The 24,811-nt window shown below is 39.0% G+C and overlaps 1 protein-coding gene across 5 annotated transcripts in view; it reads right to left on the minus strand.

Moving 5' to 3' along the window:
• Nucleotides 1-24,811, minus strand: part of LOC144605587 (retinoic acid receptor beta-like) — a 405,202-nt gene that overhangs the window by 75,360 nt on the left and 305,031 nt on the right. For 3 of the 5 annotated variants that reach the window (XM_078421021.1, XM_078421029.1, XM_078421055.1), the window contains 2 exons: nt 23,744-23,885; nt 6,418-6,507 (listed from right to left, as the gene is read on the minus strand). In XM_078421021.1, coding sequence (XP_078277147.1) covers nt 6,418-6,507; nt 23,744-23,885 — 232 coding nt within the window. The remainder of the gene's footprint in view (nt 1-6,417; nt 6,508-23,743; nt 23,886-24,811) is intronic. The other 2 variants (XM_078421038.1, XM_078421045.1) reach the window with 1 other exon arrangement.

Here is a 24,811-nt window from a genome sequence, read left to right on the forward strand (position 1 = left end):
GAACTGAGATGAGAAAAAACCTTTTCAGTCAGAGAGTTGTGAATCTGTGGAATTCTCTGCCTCAGAAGGCAGTGGAGGCCAATTCTCTGAATGCATTCAAGAGAGAGCTAGATAGAGCTCTTAAGGATAGCAGAGTCAGGGGGTATGGGGAGAAGGCAGGAACGGGGTACTGATTGAGAATTGATCAGCCATGATCACATTGAATGGCGGTGCTGGCTCGTAGGGCCGAATGGCCTACTCCTGCATCTATTGTCTATTGTCTAAAATAATCAAACACCTTTCCCACCCCAGTCTTTCCTTCTTCTCCCTGCTCCTGTCAGGTAGAAGATGCAGAAGTTTGAAAGCGCGAACCACCAGACTCAGGAACAGCAATGTAGTCAACTAAATGTAACTAACACTTCAATACTGGGGACGTTGGCTTGGGAGACAATGTTGGTTCATTTGCAGTTGTAGTGATTTTGAAGCAGTTTGCAGTGACTGTATTGATGGTATTTTATAGTCGCCTTAAGATGCATGATTTAAATTTATTTCTGAAGGCAGGGATCAATGTTACATGGTAGACAGAGTGTTTTGTTCCAGTTCCGAGGGTGTGAGTACTTTGTAACTGAAAGGTAAAAACTTTTCAAAACCTTTGGCTTGTTCCTGTCTTAACACTGGTGCCAGTGCCATGAAAAATAAACTAATTTCTTTCTATTTTAACAGCTTTGCTTTGCATCAATGCCTATACTTTTCTTAGAAATTTACGAAGGATGTCTGTTCTTCATTAATCTGTAACAATCTGAGGCAGAGCTTGGCAATACTACCTTCAAGGTCTTGTTTTAAATAAACCAAATCCTTCTAGAGCATATTCTTTCCTGTGTCCACTTGTGTTATCTATTGCAGAATGTACTGTGACAGTTGGATTTATACCCTGCCTTAACAAATTTCACCCTAGCTGCCAGAAGATTTCTCTTATGATACCAAGCTGAGAACTGAATATTTGTGCAGATCGTGGCTGGAGTCTCCAAGGACATCTTCAGTCTCTCGCTTCAGAGGTTCCCATATGCTTCAAAAGACCATCTAAGGTACTTGTACCCAAGAAAAGAAGGCTGAGCTGCCTCATTGACTACCGTTTGTGGTACTTGCATCCACCATGATGAAATGAAGTGCCTCGAGAGGTTTGTTATGTGACAATAAACTTGACTTGACTCCTGCAACAGGGATATACCCTTTGGAATTTTCATTTGTAGTTGCAGAAAACACTAACTTTTTAATTGTAGAATTCTTTATCACAATCATAATTCTGACCTGCACTTTCGCACGTCCACTTGGGAGGCTTCTGAGCTACAGTGCTTTGGTTTGCCTTTTGGTCATGCCCCATGGTAATTTTCTTATGAATTCAGAGAGCTTATGTTTGTGGGGTTAACTTCTCAAGTATATTTCTGCCATCAGCACAATAGAACATTAAGGGGTAGGATTAGTAAATCAAGGGAGTAAATAATGAATAATATTGTTCTTTTCAACTAAACCTGATGAGAAAGCTAGACACAAAATATTGGAGTAACTCTATGGGTCAAGCAGCATCTCTGAAGAACATGGATAATAGACAATAGACAATAGGTGCAGGAGTAGGCCATTCGGCCCTTTGAGCCAGCACCGTGACGTTTCAGATCGGGAACTTTCTTCAGACCTATCCATGTTCTCCAGAGATGCTGCCTGACCGCGGAGTTATTCCAGCACTTTGTGTCTATTTTTGTAAACCAGCATCGGCAGTTTCTTGTTTCTACATTACAAAGAGAATGCTTAACAGATTTAGTGTGGGTCTTATGTTGGAAGCTCCTGCACCTCTGCACTTCTCTGAAACAATTGTGTTCTGGATGAAACTAAGCAGAAATCTTTCACCTTCCATTGTGCTTTCAAGCAGATCCAATTCACAATCCAATTCAATGATTTGGAGTGGGAGGCACTTTCTTTTCGTTCATAAGCTCCCTTGATTTGCAATTCCAAAACTAAGTCTGCCTAAATTTATCACTGACCAGAGTGCTATATAAAGTAAAAAATAAAACAATAACCAGAATGATAATTCAATCGTTGTTGAGATTGGACAAAGTACTGACAATGAAACCACACAGAGGAAAGTTTGTAAATGTTGAGCTGTTAGGTTAGTGAATCAAGGGAGTAAATAATAAGTAATTTGCTTTTCAACTAAACCTAACCACTCATGGTATCTTTGAGCTTGAAAAAGGCCCTTCAGCCCAATTTGTCCACATAGACCAGATTTTATAAAAGAACTGGTCCCATTTGCCTGTGAATGACCCAGATCGCCCTAAACCTTTCCTAGCCATGCACCTGCCTAAATGTTTTTTCACCATAGTCATTGTGCCTGCCTCTACAGCTTCCTGTCAGTTTGCACAATTTACGCACAATCCTTTATATGAAGAAATTGTCGCTTGGGAAAGATTTAAAAGAGAGCACACAATTGCATATGCTGGAATCGGGATCAGAAACAAATTGCTGGTGAAATCCAGCAAATCAAGCAGCATCTGTGAAGGAAAGGAGCCGCTAACATTTCAGGTCAAGACTCTGCATCAGGACATTTATTGCTTTCTAACTCTGTCTCTCATTTTTAGCCACATTGCTCTGTAGCATTTTCCAGCCAAAGCTCCACCATGAGCTGTTTATCTCAACCTCGATTCCCTCTACAACCTTTGCTTGCTTTCAAGTTTTTCTTCTAATGATGTCAGTTCTATTTTTTGTAGCTGCCTTCCCTACTTGGCTCCAATTCTACTTCAGTTTAACAAAAGCCTTCATTGCTTCAGCAGCTGTGACAAGGAGAAATGAGCAAAAGCAATGAGAACACATCAAAAAGGGATGGGAAAGAAAGAACACTGTAAATTTTGAGTTTGTCCAAGTTGTTCAATGCTGCCTTACAGTCACCAAAGGTAAACTAGCAATGATCATATCTGTTGCTTTATACTCTATCAATCACAGTGCTCTGACTGCTACTTGTTTAACTTCCAAGGAAAGAGAATGGTGCTTAGCTGCCAACCTTGGCACATTAGTAGAATTAAGTCTTTAGAGGCAGAATGAATGAGATGGATTACAAGTCCAATAAAACATAGAGCAATGTATTTATTTTCAAAGAGTAGGAATTATTAAAGCAGGTTATATATTTTTATACATGAGGGTTGGCAGATTGAAGGTGTCAGAGAAGTCAGCACGAGTCCACTGAGTGGTTCAATTTAAAAACTGAAAATAAAACTTGGCTTCAGGTGTTTGATTTTATTGATCTGGAGCCAAGCCAACAATCCTCCATCTCAGAAGCCAAAATAAATTTCCCTTCAAATTTAAAAAAAATGGCTTTGAGGCTCCAGTTTGCCTATCTTGGAATATGTATCCCATTTTTTGCATTTGGATCTTCCTTCCAAGAGCTATGTTATAACTATCATCTTTTAACTCGTGAAATCTTTCCAAGCCATTTCAAAAGAGCAGGCCGACCTTTATTTCTCATCAATTTTACTGTAAAACACCACATGAATTAAAAATCTTTAAAATAGTTTCCCTAATTTCCCTTACTTCACAAAAACCGAGTTTAAGTTCTAAGGGCCTTAGCAGCTTTCTCTGGAATAAAAATAAGAACAAGATGTGACCCTTTTTTGCCCCACCATGTTTTTAAATTGCTACCTTCTTTTACAAATCCAAGCGTGGAAATGTCTTTCTCAGAGGACAAATCCCTGGTAGTTGATTAAAATGTAATATTTTTAAAATGGTGCAGAGTAGTAAAAACAATTTAAACTGCACATATGCACAACAGATTAATCAAATATTTTTTATGGAAGCAGTTGATGCTCAGATGAGTCATTCCCAATCCAATATACCACAGCTGTATTAATCATTATAATATAGCTAATTTTGTACAAATTCTGTTCATTAATTTAAATCTTACTGTGCAATAGAAAATGGCAAAATGATTATGGTGATAACAAAACAACAAAGAAATGGAGTTAGCTTTTTCAGTTGGTAAAAGGCACAGTTTGCGCCTTACACCAATCAATGGAAAGCAGTGTCCTTTCAATGTCATATTTTAATGATGACTTTAGCTCAGCATATTTATTTCAAATGTCATCTATTGCAACAGTGAGCAATTTTGGCCTCTAGGGTTTAAAAGTCATGTAAGTGTTCCAGCTAGGCTGAAAAAAATACTTGCTCCAAATACTAAAAGTCTCTTGTGATTCATAAGTGTGCCGACTCTCTCATATACTAGCCTTTGAGAATTTCTACAGCTGAAGAAGAGAAAATTAATGGAATTTAAAGCCATGTCCCTCTAAACTCTCACACAATATACAACTTATACAGGGATCAACTTAAATGAATTTAGCCTTGAATTTCAGGAAAGTGTACGTTTCTGCATCCTCCACATTAATGGTGATCCCAGCTCTTTCACATCTGACAGTATTTTATTTAGAATTAAAATGGAGCAATGTTTGACCTTGAGTAGGAAACTGGTGATGAAGGGCTTCAATCTGAAACATTAACTCTGTTTCTTTTTCTAAAGATGCTGCCTGACCCGCTGAGTAGTTTCAACATTTTCTGTCTTTATTTCATATTTCCAACATCTGCGCAGTTTTTCTGGTCTCCATTTAATATTGATTCTGGTGCCTATGTAACATCTGACCAGATTTTCCCTTCTGATATTCGCATGGGGAGTGATGTGGTAGTTGCTGACGATTTTCTGTCGCACAGCCAAATTATCCGCAGTCTCTTTAGTTCTTAAAAAGTCTCTTACCAGAGAAAATATTGAAAAATAAGCATTTGCAGCAAGATTATTTCAAAGTAATTGGTCACGAAGTGCTTTCTAAATGGCTTAATCTCGAGAAATTCAAGATCCTCTTCAACAGGTCTTTAATAGCCAATGAACACTCATGAAAACATGTTCATTTTGGGCTGTAGGCACCATTAATTTGCTTTTGAACATGAGAGCTGGAATGTCTCTGTCTAAATTTTGCAATATTACAGCATGGGCCTATTTACCGAGCAATGATGGCTGTATACATATTATAGTTATTCATATGTACCACAAACAACAATGATGCTGCCAATATGGATTGCATAACCAATTCAGATTCTCTTTCCATTGGACCAGTTACAAATAATCATATCATTTATTAAAATACAGACTGTTAGAAAACTGTGTGAGTGCGCAGTCAAATTTTGTCACTTGTAATTTATCAACATATTCATCAATGCAGTTTGTAGGCAACTAACTGGTCAATGCTTGTAGAATTGGGTTGGTGGCACTCTAGTTAATAATCTTTCTGTTGTCGAACTGAATAATACTATAAACAGATTTTTATGGTCATAGTAACTGAAATAGATATAAATTAGGTGTTAGCATTTTTACTTCTGAGCTGTGAGTTTGTAAGTTTAAAATCTAAACTAGAATTCAAGCACATAATCTAGGTATATCATCTACATGTATGGTGGTTTGCCTGTTTAATTAAACGTTGAAGCTGTAATGTAAAGACTGCAATGTTGGCATTCTGAAAGGACCACATCAGTGGCTCAATCGCACTTTTTATCCAAACTTACTTTGTGACCACTTTTTATACCGACAATAACATTTTGATTTTAATATAACTAAGCTTTATGAAAATTATTCTACCTCACCAGTTGATCGCTCAAACAATTGAAGACAATATTACAGTGGAAGAATACTTCCCAGGAGGCAGCATGCATGAAACATTAAACAATAATCTTTTTTAAAAATCTATGTATTGATGAGATATTTAAAGAGCCATTGAAAGAATAATTAAAATTAAAAAGAAAATACACAAAAGAATATAGTGAGTTGCCCTGTATTTTTCTGCACAAAGTCACAAGTGAGTCATAAGTTAACATGCTCATAAATAAGAGTCCTTGTTTATTCCAGATTTAAATATAGAAGACATGGTGTGCTTGTCAATGGTCTTGAGTATTGCACTCCGGCCTATGAGTCCAGGATTAAATTTACCTCAGAGTGGAAAATCTTTTCTGCCGTAAGCATAAGTGTTCCATCAAGAAAAGCAGACTGTCAGATTTCAAGCCAAATACCAGTAAACCAACAGAACCAACTGGCACAAAAATGATAACCACACTCAAAACAACACAAAATAAACAGGACTGTGTGCTGCAACAGGCTCTGGCATTACTAACCTAAAAACCCTTGATGTTAACACTGGATGGCAACATTTGCAAAAAGAAAGTTTTCTCAGAATGATGAGCATCTTTCCCACCCCTTTAAAACACAAGAAAGTAGATGTATGCAATGCCAATGTAATTACAGATGTCTGGTGCTCCCATAATGAAATTTCAATTTTAAACATGACTAGGACTATAATTAATCACCAATGTAAATTTTCTGAATGTATAGAAGTGAGTCAAATTGAAGTTTCAACTCACTTGGAATCAGCAAGTCTCTGCCAAAACTCCTTTCAGAACCTCCTTTGTGGTACTGTGATGTCATGCCGCCAGCTTCCTGCTGTACGCTAGCTGAAATAGCGGGAATCAATACTTCAAGTACAGAACTTTTTTAAGCACTTATAAAAGTGGTACCAAACCAAGAGTATTCATATGATGACTTAAAAAAAAAATCAACATTAACATGGAATTCCACTCAGATGTCTCACAACTAAAATTGATGCTATGGTAATTTGCTACATTTACAAGGTTTCTGTGAAAACACAAAGACAACTGAAATCAAGGGGCCCAATGTTCTAAGTGCAAACGTCTACTGGGATGGTAAACAGTGTACAATGTTGGTTTGTGTGATGTAATTGTATTCATCAACTTACCTAACCTGGTTTAAGATACAGCATATTTTATATTTGGGAATCTAGCATGGCCTATATATTGCACCACTCACTAAACATCTACAGGATGATGTACTGGAGACCAGGCTGTGTTGTCAACCTCCTCTATCAATATTCTATTGCACATCTCTCATGATGGAGTATCTCAGATGGGTCTTGGTATACTGATTCATAGAGAGCTCAGGCAGGGGGCAGGATGTGACTGTGGTGGTGCTTTCTGATTAAGAGAGATCATGTGGCAGGAGCTGATAAGAAGGGTTGAAATGCAAGGGGTAGAAGCAAGACCATAGTTGGTTGGTTGGAGGAATGGAGGTTAGCAGTTGCAATTGGTTGAGGATGTGTTAAGGTCACTCTTGGTTGATGGTGGGGCTCAGTGTTTTAATTAGATTGCAATTTGGCTTTAGGGGATCCAAAAGACAGTCGCAAATCACTGGAGGGTAAAGGCTTCTTGTGGGAGTGAGAAGCAAACAGAATCCCATGGGAGGATTCATACAGATACAGACCTTTACATTACAATAAAGGATGCCTTGATGACTTATGAAGGAATGTTTCTGCATCAGTGACCTATTTAGTTCCTCAGCCAGGATCTGAATAAAAGCATCTCACAACAGAGGCTCTTGGCTCATTGTAAAAGTGCGATCCAATTAACCTCACTCTCCTGTTCTTCTCCCAAAATTCTTTTACATACTTATTCATTTCCATTTTGAAATGTTGTTATTTAAACTGAAGATTCAATTCCAGATTATAATAGGTTGTATTAACAACCATGCTCTTCATTTGGCATAATTATGTTAATTAACATTCTTTATTTGTATTTTTGTATTTTCTGCTACCTTAAATCTGTGTATTCCTGCCAGTTTCTCCCTATCGACCGCATTAATTTGGAAGGCTTTTATTGATTCTCCTTAAACTTCTCTCCTCTGAAACAATCCCAGCTGTCTCGGTGAAAAGTCATCAACCTGAAACATTAAACCTACTTCTTTGTCTGCAGATAATGCCTGGCCTTCTGAGAGTTTTCCAATATCTAATTTCTCCGTTTAATGGAAAACTCCCAGATTCTCTATTCTCTCCATAAAAATCATTCTGTTCCATCCTGATACTTTTCTGGTAAATCTCCAGTGCTTGACATTGTTTAAGTATAAAACATTTTGTGACACATTATAGCTGTAACATGTTAATAGAGAAATGCAAATTCCTTCTTGGCAGTTTTTCCATTTTCTTTACTGTGGTTAAGACACAAGACAAAGAAACTGAAAAATAATGCCTCAGGAAATCAAAATAAGATCTTGAGAAGCAAATGATGAATTTCAAATCATCTAAAGATCTCAAAAAACATTATTATGTTGACTTCTATTCCATTTTTATTCTTCCTTTCAACTCTTGACTTGCACAGTAACAGCAATATTTTGAAGATTAACAGGATCTTGAAACTGGCCAATCCCACTTTTTTTGAATGGAATAAACATACTGAGAGATTGCAAAGTTTCTGGGAGATCTAGGAGATCAAGATCTATGAGGTCTACAAATACAAGGATTAATTGTTCTTTTCCTGCCATTCAACCTTCTTGTAAAATTCCTGAAGTGCATCTTGCAGATCCTAGTCATTAGCAAAGTTTTCCATTGAATGTTAATTAACAGAATTATGCCAATTAGGTGCTCTAATATATTTATCACTGTGTTATTGCATGGTGCTTTTTGAAAGGAGTTAAATGGCATACTGACTTCAAGTGACCTGAAAACATTTTTCACTTTTCAATTGAGAAAGTAAAACTCCAATTAATATTGCTTTTAAATGCTGTAGTCACCTCTAGGTTAGATTTATTTGTGATGACTGACTTGTTTCCATTTTAACAGAGAAGAAATTATTTTAATGCTTTATTTGAAGCATAACGTGGAAAAAAAGCTATCGCATCATAAACAAATGGCAAGTCTATTGTGAAATATTATTATAATTATAAATATTATAAATTATGCTAGGATTCATGGAACCTATATGTTTAATAGTTATCTTATAACAGTGTTAATTTATTCTCTAAATATTGTATCCTAATTTGTGTAGATATATGTTGGACGATCCTGCTTTCCTTCAATTTCAGTGAAAGTAGCACTAGATCTTACAGACCAAAATGTAGACAGAACCACTAAAATGTCTTGTATTTAATACCAGTTGGATATGGAAGTGCACATCAAAAAAAAAATGGTTTATAATCTTTTAAATTTAATTACATTCAATTCACTACATTGTACCACAAAAAAAAGATAGATCTTTCAAAAATTCAATTAATGCTCCATGAACAGTCATCGGTAATGTTGCATACATTTTATATATTGGGACTAAAACAAAAATAAGGTTTGATCTATGTATACAACTTTAAAACATTTATTCGGGGTTGCACAATTACCATGTGTAGGCTACTTCACTTCCCTGCCCAAGAGAATGGTAGCAATGATTCAATGTCAAAAAATCATGGTAAAACTTTGATTAAATTATTTTAATATTTATCTCATGCAATATAATTATTACTAACATGCCTGAGTAAACATTTGGACACAAAAACTGGCTTTGCCTGAGAGGCATATTAAATATAAAATTGTGTTTAAGTATTTCCAATATCCTAAACAGGAAATGGGATGTCATCAATTTAGATAAACAATCTTACTGCATGGCATGTATGTGTCCTGAGAAGTTCAATGAATCTACAGTCTAGCATTAAAAATGATTTGGAATAATCTTCATTAGTAGCAGCTTGTGGGGTATTTAATCAAATTCCCAAAATCTGTTGAAAAGCATCTGGTACTGGAGCTCTGATTATGAATGGTTGATAGTTATGTATTGTGCTAATCTCACACTGCTGTCCATTTTCTGCCTGCTACTGCGCTGGCATCTATCCTTGAACAATAAGCACTTTAACACAAGCTGGCTATCCATCAAAGAATACTCTACCACCGATCTGATTTAGTAGCAGAATAGATTATTATGGATGCTGATATACAGGAAATGACCATTCCTGTTAAAAAGAGATATTTTTAACCCCTAATGTTCATAAGCTGTATTTTAAACCTTTGAAGAACAATATGAAAATAAGATTCCCTTTTCAACATGGATAACTACATGTGGATGAAGGCAGTCAAACCGTTTCTCCCTATGTCAATTAACCTATCATTACTAATGTTTTTTATATTCCATTGCTAGTGATTCCAATTCATAAGCACAATGAAAATTCAATGTGCCTATGGGTTAACAACTGATTTTCTTTCTATCAGCTCCCCTTCAGCTTTTACAGCACAAGGTCAGCCTCAAACAATGCAAGCAAGGCCCTCCACCATCCCCAGAATCCTTCCACATTTAGCAAGCAATTTATTAGTCACAAAAAATTGGGAGCAGCATAAATTTGAAGTGTTGCATTAACTTTAGGTATTTTCTTCCCTGGGAGTGATAAGTTTACTTTAATGCAGTTTTACTTTTAAGAATATTATTCTGAAACACAATGCTGCATTCAACGCAGAAGCACAGATCAAACTATACATCAAATAAACTATCTTATATGGATGAGATTAAGAATTTATGCACACATAACATTAAAAAGTATGTGCTGTTATTACTGAGAGACCATCCTTCATTAAAATTTAGAACTAGACGTTGGATAGTTTCCTCTAAAATGCATCAGCATTGGGACCATATTTTATACAGTGTACTGGCATTCCACTCCCATCCATTAGACATGGCTCAATCTCGAAGACAGCTGGTGTTTGAAATTTGCTGAGGCCAGGTTGTAGACCAGAGGGATCTTTGAGTGTAGGTGCATGGTTTCTTGAAGGTGGATAGGGAGGTCAAAAAGGCTTTTGGCACATTTGCCTTCATTGGTCAGAGTACAGAGTTGGTGAGGCCGTATTTAGAGTATTGTGTTTAGTTCTGGGCACCATGTTATAGGAAAGATATTGTCAAGCTGGAAAGGGCACAGATAAGATTTACGAGGATGTTGCCAGGACTAGAGGGCTTGAGCTCTGGGGAGAGGTTGAGTAGGCTGGGACTCTATTCCTAGGAGTACAAGGGGTGATCTTATAGAGGTATATAAAATCATGAGAGGAATAGATTGGTAGATGCAAAGTATTTTGTCCAGAGTAGGTGAATTGAGGACAAGAGGGCATAGGTTTAAGATGAAGGGGAAAAGATTTAATAGGAATCTGAGGGGGTAACCTTTTCACATAAAGGGTAGTGGGTGTTTGGAACATGCTGCCAGAGGAGGTAGTTGAGGCAGGGACTATCCCAACCTTTAAGAAACAGTTAGACAGGTACATGGATAGGACAGGTTTGGAGGGATATGGGCCAAATGTAGGCAGGTGGGATTAGTGTAGCTTGGGACATGTTGGCCGGTGGGGGCAAGTTGGGCCAAAGGGCCTGTTTCCATGCTGTATCACTCCATGACTCTATAAAGAAAACATATACATATACCCAGTATAAGAGTCAGCCGTCTCAAAAATGGTGTGTAAGGTGTGTAAAGTGTTGCAGATGTTGACTTGGTATGAAAATTTCCACAATGTGGCCAGGAAGTGCTTCAAGAGACTGGTCATGGTGCACATTAACTCCAGCCTCCCAGATAGCCTTGACCCAGTGCAGTTTGCCTACATTCACAACTGGTCCATGGTAGATACCATCTCCCTGGTCTTACACTCATCGCTGGAACATCTGGATAACAAGGACGTCTTGGTAAGAATCCTATTTATTGACTATAGCTCTACCTGCAACACCATATGTCTAACCAAACCCATCTCCAAAACTCCTGAACCTAGGATCCCTTTGCTACCCTTGACATCCTGACCAATAGATCACAATCAGTGAGAATAGACACTAAAACATCTTCCACAATAATTATCAACACTGTTGCCCTACAAGGCTGTGATGTGGATATAATCCAATCCATCACACAAGCCAGCCATCACACCATTGATTATGTCTACACTTCACACTGCGTTGAAAAAGCAACCAACATTTATCACCCCGATCATTCCCTCTTTTCTCCTCTTCTGTCGGGCAGAAAGCACATGCCACCAGATTCAGGAACAGCCTTCTCCTCACTGTTATCAAACTACTGAACAATCCTCCCATAAGCTAGGTGATTCCTGATTTTCCAACCTACCTCATTGCGGATCTTAGATTTTTTTTCTCTGCAACTGTAATATAATGGCGTAACACCATATTCTACATTCTGTTTTTTTTCTTCTCTTTCCACCACCAGCTGTTTATGACTTGAATGTACACATATATAGTATAATTTGACTGGATAGCATGCAACCAAGTGTTTCACAATATCTCAGTGCACGGCACGATAATAAACCAATACCAAACCGATACCAAAACCAATGATGGCAATGATTCACTAACAGAATTAATGCTAAGTTGTCCTGCTCAACACAATCCTTGCTCAAACTGCCTGATGACTAATTAGTCACTGTCTAACAGGAAACACAAATGGTAACAGAGCAGTAGAAAAGGTGGTTTGGTAAGAATTTGGATTTTTTCCCTTTATTGACCAGGGTACAATGCTCAAATTGTTTTCGACATGTTAAGACACAGTCAAAGGTACAGTGTATAGTTCTGGTCACCGCAGTGAAGCTATCCCTGGATAACAAATTGTTCTTTTTCTACAGATGTCTGCAAGTTAATTTTCTATATCAGATGGAAAATCTGATTTGATATAGAATGATATAAAACTCATTTGATATAGTAACCATACCTCCACAGTATTGTAATGAAAGGCATCAAAAGCACACAAGACAAGAAGGAACAATTACAAAAGAGAGAGAAAGAGAGAGAGAAGAGAGAGAGAGAGAGAGAGAGAGAGAGAGAGAGAGAGAGAGAGAGAGAGAGAGAGAGAGAGAGAGAGAGAGAGAGAGAGAGAGAGAGAGAGAGAGAGAGAGAGAGAGAGAGAGAGAGAGAGAGAGAGAGAGAGAGAGAGAGAGAGAGAGAGAGAGAGAGAGAGAGAGAGAGAGAGAGAGAGAGAGAGAGAGAGAGAGAGAGAGAGAGAGAGAGAGAGAGAGAGAGAGAGAGAGAGAGAGAGAGAGAGAGAGAGAGAGAGAGAGAGAGAGAGAGAGAGGGAATTATTTTTGCCATTCACAGGACAAATGTATATACATATGTATGTAGGACTTTTTAATTTAATAATAATGTGAGAGCCTGTTCGTATGTAGGCATGTTCTTAAGTCAGGCTTTTGGAATCCAGGGACTGCCTGTACTGGAAGAAAAAGACAACATCAGAAAGGGTGTATCAGAAACTGTGTATAGCAATGCCACCACTAGGAACTTTTGACTACAAATGACTGCTTGAAACGAAGTCATCATTTCACAGATGGCAAATTAACAATATAGCCAACAGTTGTCTAATTGTGGCAAATACTTCATGCAGCTAAAAGTGAGAACATCTGCTGTCCATCTCATTGAAACAAGGTCCAACTCAGATTACTCCCAGAATTTCGTTAGTATATGCTGTAATATTCACAGCGCGCCAATCCATGTCTCTGCTTTATTTGATTAATGTGGCTGACCCAGTTGGTTCCACATTAGTAATGTTGTTTCGAGACAAACTTTGACACCTTTGTTCTTCCTCATCTTCATTAATTTAGGGATCCGCCAGCTTAAAACGCAAGGAATTCAATTTTTTCCTTAAAAATTTACTGTTGTTACTTGCTGCAGATGAAATGGAACTGACGTTGTAAGGCTAAGATAAAATCTTTAAATCAATCAGGTACAGGTACATTAAATGACACGTTACTGACATTTGATCCAAAATTGATTCATGTTAACCGTCAATTAATGTTCCATTTGGCAATGCTAATATTGCTATTCAGCAGGCTAAGTATTTTCTAACTGCAGTTGTTAACTCAAATCTTCCAATAAATTGTTTTTTGGAGAAGCTGATTGGTTATCTGGTTGCCATGGAAGGGATTGAATTTGTTCAGGTATAATTAATTGATCGTCTATGTTGTACAGAAATATCCTAAACAACATTTCAGTGATGAAGAAACTACCATTTTTGAGGTTGCTTAATTTGAGGCTTAAGATTTGGTTAGATTTTTATGAAGAGAAGTAGCTCTCAGGGATACAGATGATGCAGCAGTTTGTCAACCAACACCTCCATTAAAGCAGTACTCAGCGGAGCCACATTGCAGAAGGATTGAACCCTCATCAGTGTGCAAACTCTCAAGGACAAAAACTTTGATCTAAAAATGATGCATGAATCTTGGTAGAATGTGAAACAATTCCACAGTCAAAAAATGACCTCCGGCTCACAATGTATTATTGGAAATGATTTGGACACAGGACTAAAAATCACACTGTCCAGCTTCTTTTTTCCTCATTTTCTATTATTCTGTGCCGAACCTGATGATATTGCTCCATGCCAACTACGTGCCTCCAGGAGTCCTATTCTATCACAAAGCCTTTCTTTATGTGTGCCTAGGCAAAGAGCCATCAAAATAACTGAGTAAAAGAGCATTGCAGCTGTGTCTAATCCCCCTTTCACCCATTTCCCACACATCTGCACTTTCATCAGGAGTTGTTGTAGCAGCCAGAGACTCTCACTAATGTTCCTACTCCCAAGCCCAGTGATCTTGAGGGAATTACTGCTGGCCTGCCTCTGATCAGTTAATGCTCCACAGTCAAGGAATCATGGCGATGACCTTCCTGATCAGTATGAAATGACCAGAAACCCCTTTAACCTCACAAACCATCAGAGGCAAAGTTAGGTTGACCATCTATTAAAATTATAAATTGGGACTCTTGGATTAAAAGTCTGGTATGATTTAACCAATTTGATGGTTGGAATTTGATTTGACCCTACCCAGGTGACAGCTTTCTGGCACAGGCGACCCTGTTCTTCAACTACTAATTTATTTGAGCAAAAACCAACATTGTTTTTCCTAACTTTACTGGTAATTGTGCTTTAAGTCGGCATAATGCCACATGTTTTAAGCAAACTTTTCAAAACAAGGGAAAATTTCAACTTGGGAACATTAACATAACTTAATATTACTTTCCTCTGCTGAGCTTATTTGACAGATAGCATATATTTATTAGTAAATGCCATAAGGTGAGCTATTGTGGAATGTCTGTCTGTCTGTCTGTCTGTCTGTCTGTCTGTCTGTCTGTCTGTCTGTCTGTCTGTCTGTCTGTCTGTCTGTCTGTCTGTCTGTCTGTCTGTCTGTCTGTCTGTCTGTCTGTCTGTCTGTCTGTCTGTCTATTACTAAAACTCTCTGTTTATGTGTTTTATTAATTGTATATTTTGGGGGGCTTGACACAGCCAAAATAGTACATGATAGCGCAACAATTTTAGGCCCACCATACTCACCATTGTCCTGGGGCTGGAATAAATGTCTTTTTTTTAAATCACTTTTTATTCTTAAGAGGTGGCGGCAGAGGGTCTAACAAGGTGGCCGTCGGCCGCCATTGACCAGCGCTGCCACTCCACTGTCCGTCGTTCCCCGCAGCTCGCTGCCGATCAGCGCTGCACGCACGGGGAACAGGTAAGTGGCTTTTGCTGTCAATGGTTCCACAGATCGGTAGGCCCGTTTATGTTGAGAGGGGATGGGGTGGTTGAGGGGAGGGGGAGGGGTAGAGGGGGAGGGGGGTAGTTAGGATGGGGGTAAGGGAGTGGGGGTGGGGGGAGGGGAGAGAGGATGGAGTGGGTGAGTGGAGGGGGAGGGTGGGGGGATGGAGTGGGTGAGTGGGGGGGAAGGAGAGGGGATGGAGTGGGTGAGTGGGGAGAGGAGGGGGGATGGAGTGGGGGAGGGGGATGGAGTGAGGGGGGAGGGGAGGATGGAATGGGGGGGTGAGTAGTGAAAGTGGAGGAGGGGACACAGCAATGCAGGAGAGCTTTGGGACCAATTGATGGCTGTTGCATCCGCGCGTGCGCGGTTAGGGGAGGGTTGCCATTTTGTGTTCAGCTCCGGCACGTGCACAGTTGGGGGAGGGTTGCCATGTTGTCTTCAGCACCGATGCTTGCGTAGTTTGGGAAGGGTTGCCATTTTGTGTTCAGCTCCAAGTTATAGACATTTTAAAGTTTTAAAATGGAGTGAATGAGTGGGTGAAGGAGGGGAGGGGTGGAGGGGATTGAGGGGGCATGGAGTGGGTGAGTGGGGAGGGGATGATAAGGGGGATTGAGTGGGTGAGTGGGGGGGAGGAGGGGGGACAAGGGAGGTTGAGGGGGATGGAGTGGGTGAGTGGGGGGAAGGAGGGAAAAGGGGCAGTGAGGGAGGGGTGGGTGCTAGGCCAATGCAGGAGGTTTGGGGGGTTGAGGGGGGATGGAGTGTGTGAGTGGGTGAGGGAGGGGTGGGGAGGAGGGGGTTTCAGGGGGGATTGAGTGGGTGAGTGGGGAGGGGAGGCGGATAAGGGGGGTTCGAGTGGGTGAGTGGGGGGGATGGAGTGGGTGAGTGGGGGGGATGGAGTGGGTGAGATGGAGTGGGTGAGTGGGGGGGATGGAGTGGGTGAGTGGGGGGGATGGAGTGGGTGAGTGGGGGGGATGGAGTGGGTGAGTGGGGGGGATGGAGTGGGTGAGTGGGGGGGATGGAGTGGGTGAGTGGGGGGGATGGAGTGGGTGAGTGGGGGGGATGGAGTGGGTGAGTGGGGGGGATGGAGTGGGTGAGTGAGGGGGATGGAGTGGGTGAGTGGGGGGGAGGGGGATGGGGGGGAGTGGGGGGGAGGGGGATGGGGGGGAGTGGGGAGGAGAGGGTGCTACACCAATGCAGGAGAGGTTCGGGCCTAATGGGTCCACTTGGTCTAGTAAATTTATAAATTTGTCTCTAAATACATCAGGCTACAATATAATTATGCAAAATCAATTGGAGACTTATCATTTTTAAATGATCTAGAGCCTGCAGATATCTCGAGTCTAGAAATATTTTGTTGTTGTGTAGTATTTATTGCTGACGTTTTTACATAACCACTCTTCTGATCTTGTTCCACACCTGCAGAGACAGTGATCATCTCACCTGGGAAGTAGATGGTAGACACCATCTTCTCTGCAGAGTGATTCCCTAAGCTAGTGGGTGCGGAGAACTGCTTCATGAAGGATGGGCAGTGGGGAAGTTTCTACTTCCCTGACTATCACTGCCCATTCCTCCCACTGATTTGTAGCTCTCTGCTGCCTTCGTTACAACCTCTGGGTTTAGCATTCAGCTCCCATTACTCCATCTCCCACTCCATTCACCTCCCAGTTTTAATTTCCTCACTGCTGACTGAGTGATTAAGCCTTGCCAAATAGAGATGACCTTGTTTGTAAACTGATTCAAACTGCTGGAGGAACAGCTGGTTGAGTAGCATCAGTGGAGGCAAAGGATAGCCAATGTTTCGGGTTGAGACCTTGCATCAGTGTTGTGTATTAGAGAATCAAAGATTGATACAACATGGAAAAGGACATCAGCCCAATTACTGGAAACAACATTATAACCCATATTGTTACTATAGATGTGTAAGAAGGAACTGCAGATGCTGGTTTAAACCGAAGATAGACACAAAAGATGGAGTAACTCAGCGGGACAGGCAGCATCTCTGGAGAGGAATGGGTGATGTTTTGGGTCGAGGCCCTTCTTCAGATAGATGGCAGACATCAGTGGGCCCAACACCGATCCCTGAGTTATATCACTAGCCATAGGCCATCAAATACAAAACAACCCTCAACCACCCTCTGATTCCTTCTAGCTAACTAAGGGAGCATAGAGGGAAGATATCCAGTAGGGGCGGGTAAGCTCGGGGCTTGCATGCATTGGGTAGAACAAAATGAGCTGGGAGGTGATGGGCAGATGAGCCAGATAGTGAAGGGGGAAGGGTGAAGTTAGGAGAGAAAGTCTAGTGGGTGTTAGGTAGAGACACAAAAGGGACAAATGGAGCCACACAGGATGACGGAAAGATGGAATTAGAGCTAGAAGCGGGAAGGTGATAAGTGGAAACGAGAGGCTAAAGATAAAGAATCTGTTAAGTAAGGAATGTGATAACTGGAACCTGATAAAAAAAAAGGGAAGTTGGGCAGATGGAACTAGTTGGGGGAGGGGACAGGAGAACCAGTAGGTGTGATGTGTGGGTAATAGACAAATGGAACCAGAAGGAGAGAGAATGGATTACAGTACGTCTGGGTTACTCCAAGTTAGAAAATTCAATGTTCATACTATTGGGTATAACGGCCTTGGCAGAATATAGAGTACTGTTCTTCTAAAAGTGAGTCATTCATTCGTTTTGAGAGAGTTGGTAAGTTAACTGGAAGTCTCAATCTGATTGGGAGTTAAGAATTGGGAAGTATATGTTGATAGAGTTAGCAATGATCACTTCAGGCGTGGAGAAAGAGGAACATATCCTCACCTACTGTCATTCTTTGTGGGACCAGGACCGGAATTTTGAAGGTTGAGATGTTCCTGATAGAATAGACAAGCAGTTACCCTACCATACTCCTTTAACCAACCATTGAGGACAACACCTTTATTTCCCTAGGCCCTAAATTCTGGAATTCACTCTCAGCTTCTACAGATCCCCCACCCATAAGATTTCCCTTAGACCCACTTTTTGATTGTCTCTTGATGTATTTTTCTTCGTTTCCACACATGTTTTTTCTGATTATGCATCTATGAAGTATTTTAAGTATTTTGTGAAAGTGCCAGTTCTGTGCAAAATATTTCTGTTGTCTATACTTTTCCCCCTTCTCACAGCCTGCAATGCAGCTTTGAACAAGTAACAAAAGGAAACATTATTTGATCTGCCAGTCAATGTTCCTATTTTCATTTTAATGAGAATATTGTATAATTATATTGTATGAAACAATAGATGTAATTATCAAGTGTTTTAGTATATTAAAAATAATAAACAGTACGGTGGCACAGCAGTAGATTTGCTGCCTTACAGTGCCAGAGACTGACTACAGGTGCTATCTGTATGGAGTTCATACGTTCTCCCTGTGATCACATGGTTTTTCCCTGGGTGCTCCGATTTCCTCTCAAACTCCAAAGGCGTACAGGTTTGTAGGTTAATTGGCTTCAGTAAAGATTGTAAATTGTCCCTAGTGTGTACGATAGTGCTAGTGTCCAGGGATCGCTGGTCAGCGCGGACTCGGTGAGCCGAAGGGCCTGTTTCCGTGCTGTATCTCTAAACTAAACTAATAAGTGCAAAGAGAAAGGACTTAACGCTGTGCAGAAACAATGATTAAAAACATTTGAGCAAAGAAATCCAATGTATTAATGAAGTAACTTTAATGTAAGTTAATGTCCTGAAGCATTAAATCCATTCCTCTCTCCACAGATGCTGTCTCATCTGCCGAGTACCTACTGCATTATGGTTTTATTTCAAATTTCAAGCATTTGCAGCCTTTTGCTTTTAAATTACAATGGGGAACTCTCTCATTCAAGTACAACCTTTATCATTCTCTGTCCATTAAGGTTCTCCCCATTATTTGTGCTGCTCTCTCATTTTCACAAACACAATCGCAGTGACCTACACCCACCCAAACATCCACCTGGATATGTAAATAATGATGCAAATAATATCCAGGAGATTTGAATGTTATTAGTAAAATAGCACCTCTTAACTAAATTGCAGAACACTAGCCAGAAATTCCTGCTCTTATAGGTATATCTGACCACAGTCTGCTGTAAACAAAATTACTTCAGATAAGGAAGACTCATGCAAGAGCAGTGGTGGGAAAGAAGAGACAAAAGCTGGGAGTACCACTTCACATTACATGGGATTATTGGGAGATCTTAGAGTCTTTTAAAATTAAAGTGCCCTACTATTAAATATCCTGGAATTTGGTATGAACATGCCCAATGGATGAGGAATCCTGACCAAAACAGATCGACCATTTTCAAGATGCTAAATGTTTGGGGAAGGTTAACATGCATAAAAACAATCTGATATCGGATGCGCAGCTTTAAAGACTGTCATCAACCATGACTTTTATTGATATAATGAGAATTCAAGAATAATGTACGAGAACACCTCAGCTCGTACAAGAATACTTCAAGTTGTTATGAGAATACCTCAAGCTGTTTCACAAGATGTCATTTTCTGCATCAGTGGGAAACACCAATAATCCCAGATCTCTACAGGAGACAGGTGGAATTGTTAACTGGATACTAAAGTGACTGCATTCAATGAATTGCAGGGGAAATGATAAATGATGCATGTTTCTTCATTTGAAATGGCAGAAGATGAAAATGAACTGAGGTGTGAAGCAAGAACAAGGGTAAGCACACAGTGCAAATAGTGTTGATCGCACAGCTGAGCTGGGTACTACAAGAACATAAAATCCAGTGTCCATGATTCTTATTGTTTAGATGATAATTCATTTATTAGAATGTGGAGGTTGAATAAACGAAGAGAACTTTATTTTTCATGCAGTCTACCTTTATATTAAGATTCAATGCTTTAAACATCTTCCATCAAAAACATGTCTATCCTGCCGTTGTTTTACATATTTCTATTGCATCTGCCTTACTATGCAAAATATTAAATCTTAATAGTGAGATTAGTAAATAAATTGATCCTTGTGTTGCTGATCCATGGAGGCTCAGAATGCTCCAGGTGTAGTGCCTGGCTGAGTGGTCAATACAATTTGTTTTGGAATCACTGGAATAGGGAAAGTATCAGCTCAAAATCATTATCCATTCCAAAGTCCATACCCATTTAAGTCACGGTCAAGCTTGACTGTGGGACATGTTTTATATCAACGACGTATGGTAATCTTTATGCAGGGAGAATGGATATTTGTGCGATGTCTCATTGCAAGGTTAAGTGAAGATAGGGTGATTAAAATACATCACAGTGGCAGGTTGAATATCATTAAAATTTTATTTGCATATTGGACACTGACGAAGATATATGTTTCTTTGTTTGAATTAATAAGAGATTATTTATTTGCTTCAGTGAAGTAGAAAAATTAGGATCATATAAAATATTGCTGTATCAAATATAGAAGCAAAAGTATACCTTTTGTAATAAATTTTCATCAGAATTCTCTGAATAGACTTGTTTTCATCTAATAATTTTATTTAACATAATTTATTTGGAAACCTGGTACCAAAGTACAAAAAGTATAAACCATGCCGATAGATTTAATTCTTTTAGGTATCAAAGACTAAATTCAGCATGAGCTCATATGACTAAAAAAGTGGAATGACCATTTTGGCCTTAATTTGACACAATAGAATGAAGAAATATTCTCCTCTAAGACAGGGTCTATATTTTACCTCAAATATTGAAAGCTTATTGAAGACCATACTGAATCCATATGTTTTTGAGTGTATAAATGAGGAAATGTTTTACAGCGATATGATTGCTCTGGCTAAGTAACAAAACATACACTATTTAACTGATTTATTGAAAATCAGATGCATGTATATCACATGATTAGAAGCATGTATGTGCTGTGAAAGCATATACACTCAAGGGATTATGTAACTTCTTGTAATGTTACAGTATAACGGCTTCATAAATGCTTAATGGAACCTTCATTACATTTGAAATAAAATATTAAGAGCCACATATAAAATATTTACAACATAGCAATAACAAGCATTTAATGAAACTGGATGACAAACTAAATAAATAAGTAAACACAAACATACAAAATATGTTTAAAGTGAAATCAATAAATTGGATGCCTGTGTACCAATCTTGCAACATCTAACATTGGCACATATTATGGTTAAAATGTTAATCTTTTGTTTTACTGCAGTGGCGAAAATGTCTTTCTATAAGGTTTCCTCTACCAAACTGTTCCTTATCTAGCTCTTTTTTTCCATACTGAATCTCTGGCTTTGTTATAATTTCATAGATGCTTTCTTTAAATTTTTTGTCCTTGCTGAGAGAAATAATAGGCATTCCATACAAGATGAAATGTTTCTAAAAGTTACGGTAAAATTCAAATTTGGTATTACAATATTGCTGAACAGTTTAAAAATTATTATGAACTATGAAGTAAATGTTTGGACTTTTGAAAACTAACTTTTCATTTTGAAAACTAACTTTTCATTTTGAAAATATGATCCATATATTATCAATATTAGTTTTTATAAGCATCATTTTGTAAATATTTATATACTGAAAGAGAAAAGGGGAGCAATTGTAGTGTACCATCACAATGGAAAAAAAAACACATTCCATTTGATTGGGTTTACTCCCATTTATAAAAAACTTTGGAATGGAACTATTCCACAGGAATGTAACTGATAACTTCCTAAATTGGCAGTGAAAGTTTAACAGAACTGGGTTAAAACTGTTGTCTGGAGTTTCACAAATTTTATGGTGAAGTTGTAGCACTGGATCAAGAGAATCACTGTCTAAGTGATTCTCACCACAACAAGAAAACTAAATTTTGTTTCAGTTTGGAAACTGATACCATTGTTAGAAGTACTATCTTGAAAGGATTAATGCATTGTATAAAGAAGTTGAACTGACAGGGATTATTAATGAAACACTGTTGGAAATTGGTTCTACCTCGAACAATGTTAATTCTTTTCCCTTGCGATGTTAACTTCAGTGACTCTTTTTATGACTAGAAATAAGGTCATTTCCATTTTGGAATAGATGGACAGCAATGAGTAAAACAAAGAAAAAAAAATGTTGATATTAAATAAAACATCAATTTTTTATTGGGAGTAAGATGGTAAGACTAGACCTCAGCCACAAGCCATTACTTTCTCACCAACTACATCTGCCTCTATTACAGAGATTATTCATTGCCTTGGCATGAAACAGAAACTGCTGAAAGTATTCAACAGGTCCAGCAGAATCTGCGGAGAGAATGGCAGAGTTAATGGGGAACTCTCTTTCCCTTCCACGGATGCCGCCTCAGTTGCTGATCATTTCCAGCATTCTCTGTTTTCAGATTTCCGGCAACAGCCATTCTTTGAGTTCGGATTATTAACTTGGTGTCCTGTTTCCAATGCATGAGTACCTCCTTAACAAAGTTCACTGACACCACATCAACAATATCACTCCTTAAGGCAGTTCATGTTCTCAATTATGCCTTCAACACCTCCAAACTTAATCATTCCAATTCTTTGCTGAGGAACCTCCCAATCCCCCATTCTCTGCAGGCTTCAGTACATCCAAAATTCTGCTTCCTGTATCTTACTCTGTGCCAAGTACTGCTCAATCACCAGTTGCTCTCTTCACTGATCTATCTGGTTTTCAATTTAACAATTTCTTGGTTCTAAACTCTCCATGACCTCACTATTCTTTATCTTACTAATCTTCTCAAGTTCCACAATCTCCTTCCATCCTACGAATCTTTACTCCATTGATATTAGCCTCCTGTGCATTCATCCTTCTTCGACCCGTCTGTGGTCGTGGTACCTATTGGCAGGTTGATCCACTCTCCGGAATTCTTACTGCAAATGAATGTGCATGTCTGCTTCATTAAAGGGCCTGCTTAAAATCCACCTCTGAGATTCATTTAGAATCACACCTTATTTGGCTTTGCCTTCATATTCCACAAACTTCTGCAAAACATCTGATCATATTTTTCTGAGTTAAAGTATTGCTCTTGTTTATATTTTGATTTGCATTCTAGTTAGGGTATTAATGTTGCTTATGGTTTTAACTGACAATATGGTCTATCGAATGATGGAACAGTAAGCTTTAAGTATGTGCTTTTATTACAAGGCTCTGGTGAGAAAATACATGCGAAACTCCTGCGCACAATCTTCATAATATGATTCTGAAATGAAAACAGACCTCCCTCACCCCTGGGAAGCAAATATCCATCTTCCTCTGAGCCAATGTAGCAATGAAAGTTTCCCAAAAATGACTTTGAAGAAGCAAATGAATCCACATTTTAGCCCCAAAAATTTATTTTCTACGTACTGATTTTCAATTCACAGAGGCAAGCTGGACTTCTTAAAAAACTGAAAGGATAAAGACTAAAATGTGAACTTACACTCTTTAGACATGCCCACTTCAAAACACTTCTGTAATCGGCAGTACTGGCAGCGATTTCTTGTAACCTTGTTGATGACACAGTTCTTTTCTCTGTGACAAGTGTAAACCATGTTTTTCTGGATGCTTCTCCGGAAGAAACCCTGAAAGAGGCAGCAAAAAGGGAATGTAAGAGCTGCACCTCAGAACACCAATGGAGACACTTTTTCATTGCAGAACACATTATCTGTAATAAAGAGAAGCCATATTTTAGGAAATAATGATCCAATCGATCCACTAGCATCTCAATTAATCAATTAATTTAATGGAAATACCCTGGCAGAACTTTTATATTATACAAAAAGAAAGAAATAGGTACAGCTCAAAATCTGATTTTCTGGAGCTGGCATGATAGAGGGAAATATGGAGACAATATCAAGAGACATAAACGCACATCATTCCTGGGATGTGACAATAGAAGTCGGCCATTCAGTTTGCTCAGTCTTTTAATCAAATTACACCTGATCTGTACATCAAATCTATTTTCCACCCTGGGAAACATATATTAACCCAATCAAACAACTCAACAGAGAAACAGGAGAAACATAAATACTAAGTGGTTTCCCCAGTTTTATAATTGCACATCCTCAATAGCGCTTCATTTTTTTTACAACTATTAAGTAATGTGCGTCAGCATTTCCAAAATAATGCTACTATGTGGAACACTTGGCTAAATCAGTCTGAAGAGAAAATTGTTTGTGCCCAATTATAAACAAATCAGGTAGTAACTGAAGAAATCAGCCCCAGGTTTGCACAAATTTGATCCTGCAAACAAATGGTAGTGATGCACAGTGTGATCAGGAGTTGATTCAGTTGGCTGGCCTGGGCCCGTGGTAAATTCAACTGACTGCGACCGCCATTTTAGGGATCCTGGGAGAAGGTAGGGTGAGTTGTGCGATTGTAAAAAGACTGAGCGGCAGAGACTGTCTGTAACCCGGAGAGCACACTGCTGCAACCTAGTCCCAATCATGGCAAGTAGAGAGAAGTTACAGTAAAAGAGATATCACAAATGGTGGAAATATCAGTGGAG

The sequence above is a fragment of the Rhinoraja longicauda genome, chromosome 2 (assembly GCF_053455715.1).
Source record: "Rhinoraja longicauda isolate Sanriku21f chromosome 2, sRhiLon1.1, whole genome shotgun sequence".
Lineage (NCBI taxonomy): Eukaryota > Metazoa > Chordata > Chondrichthyes > Rajiformes > Arhynchobatidae > Rhinoraja > Rhinoraja longicauda.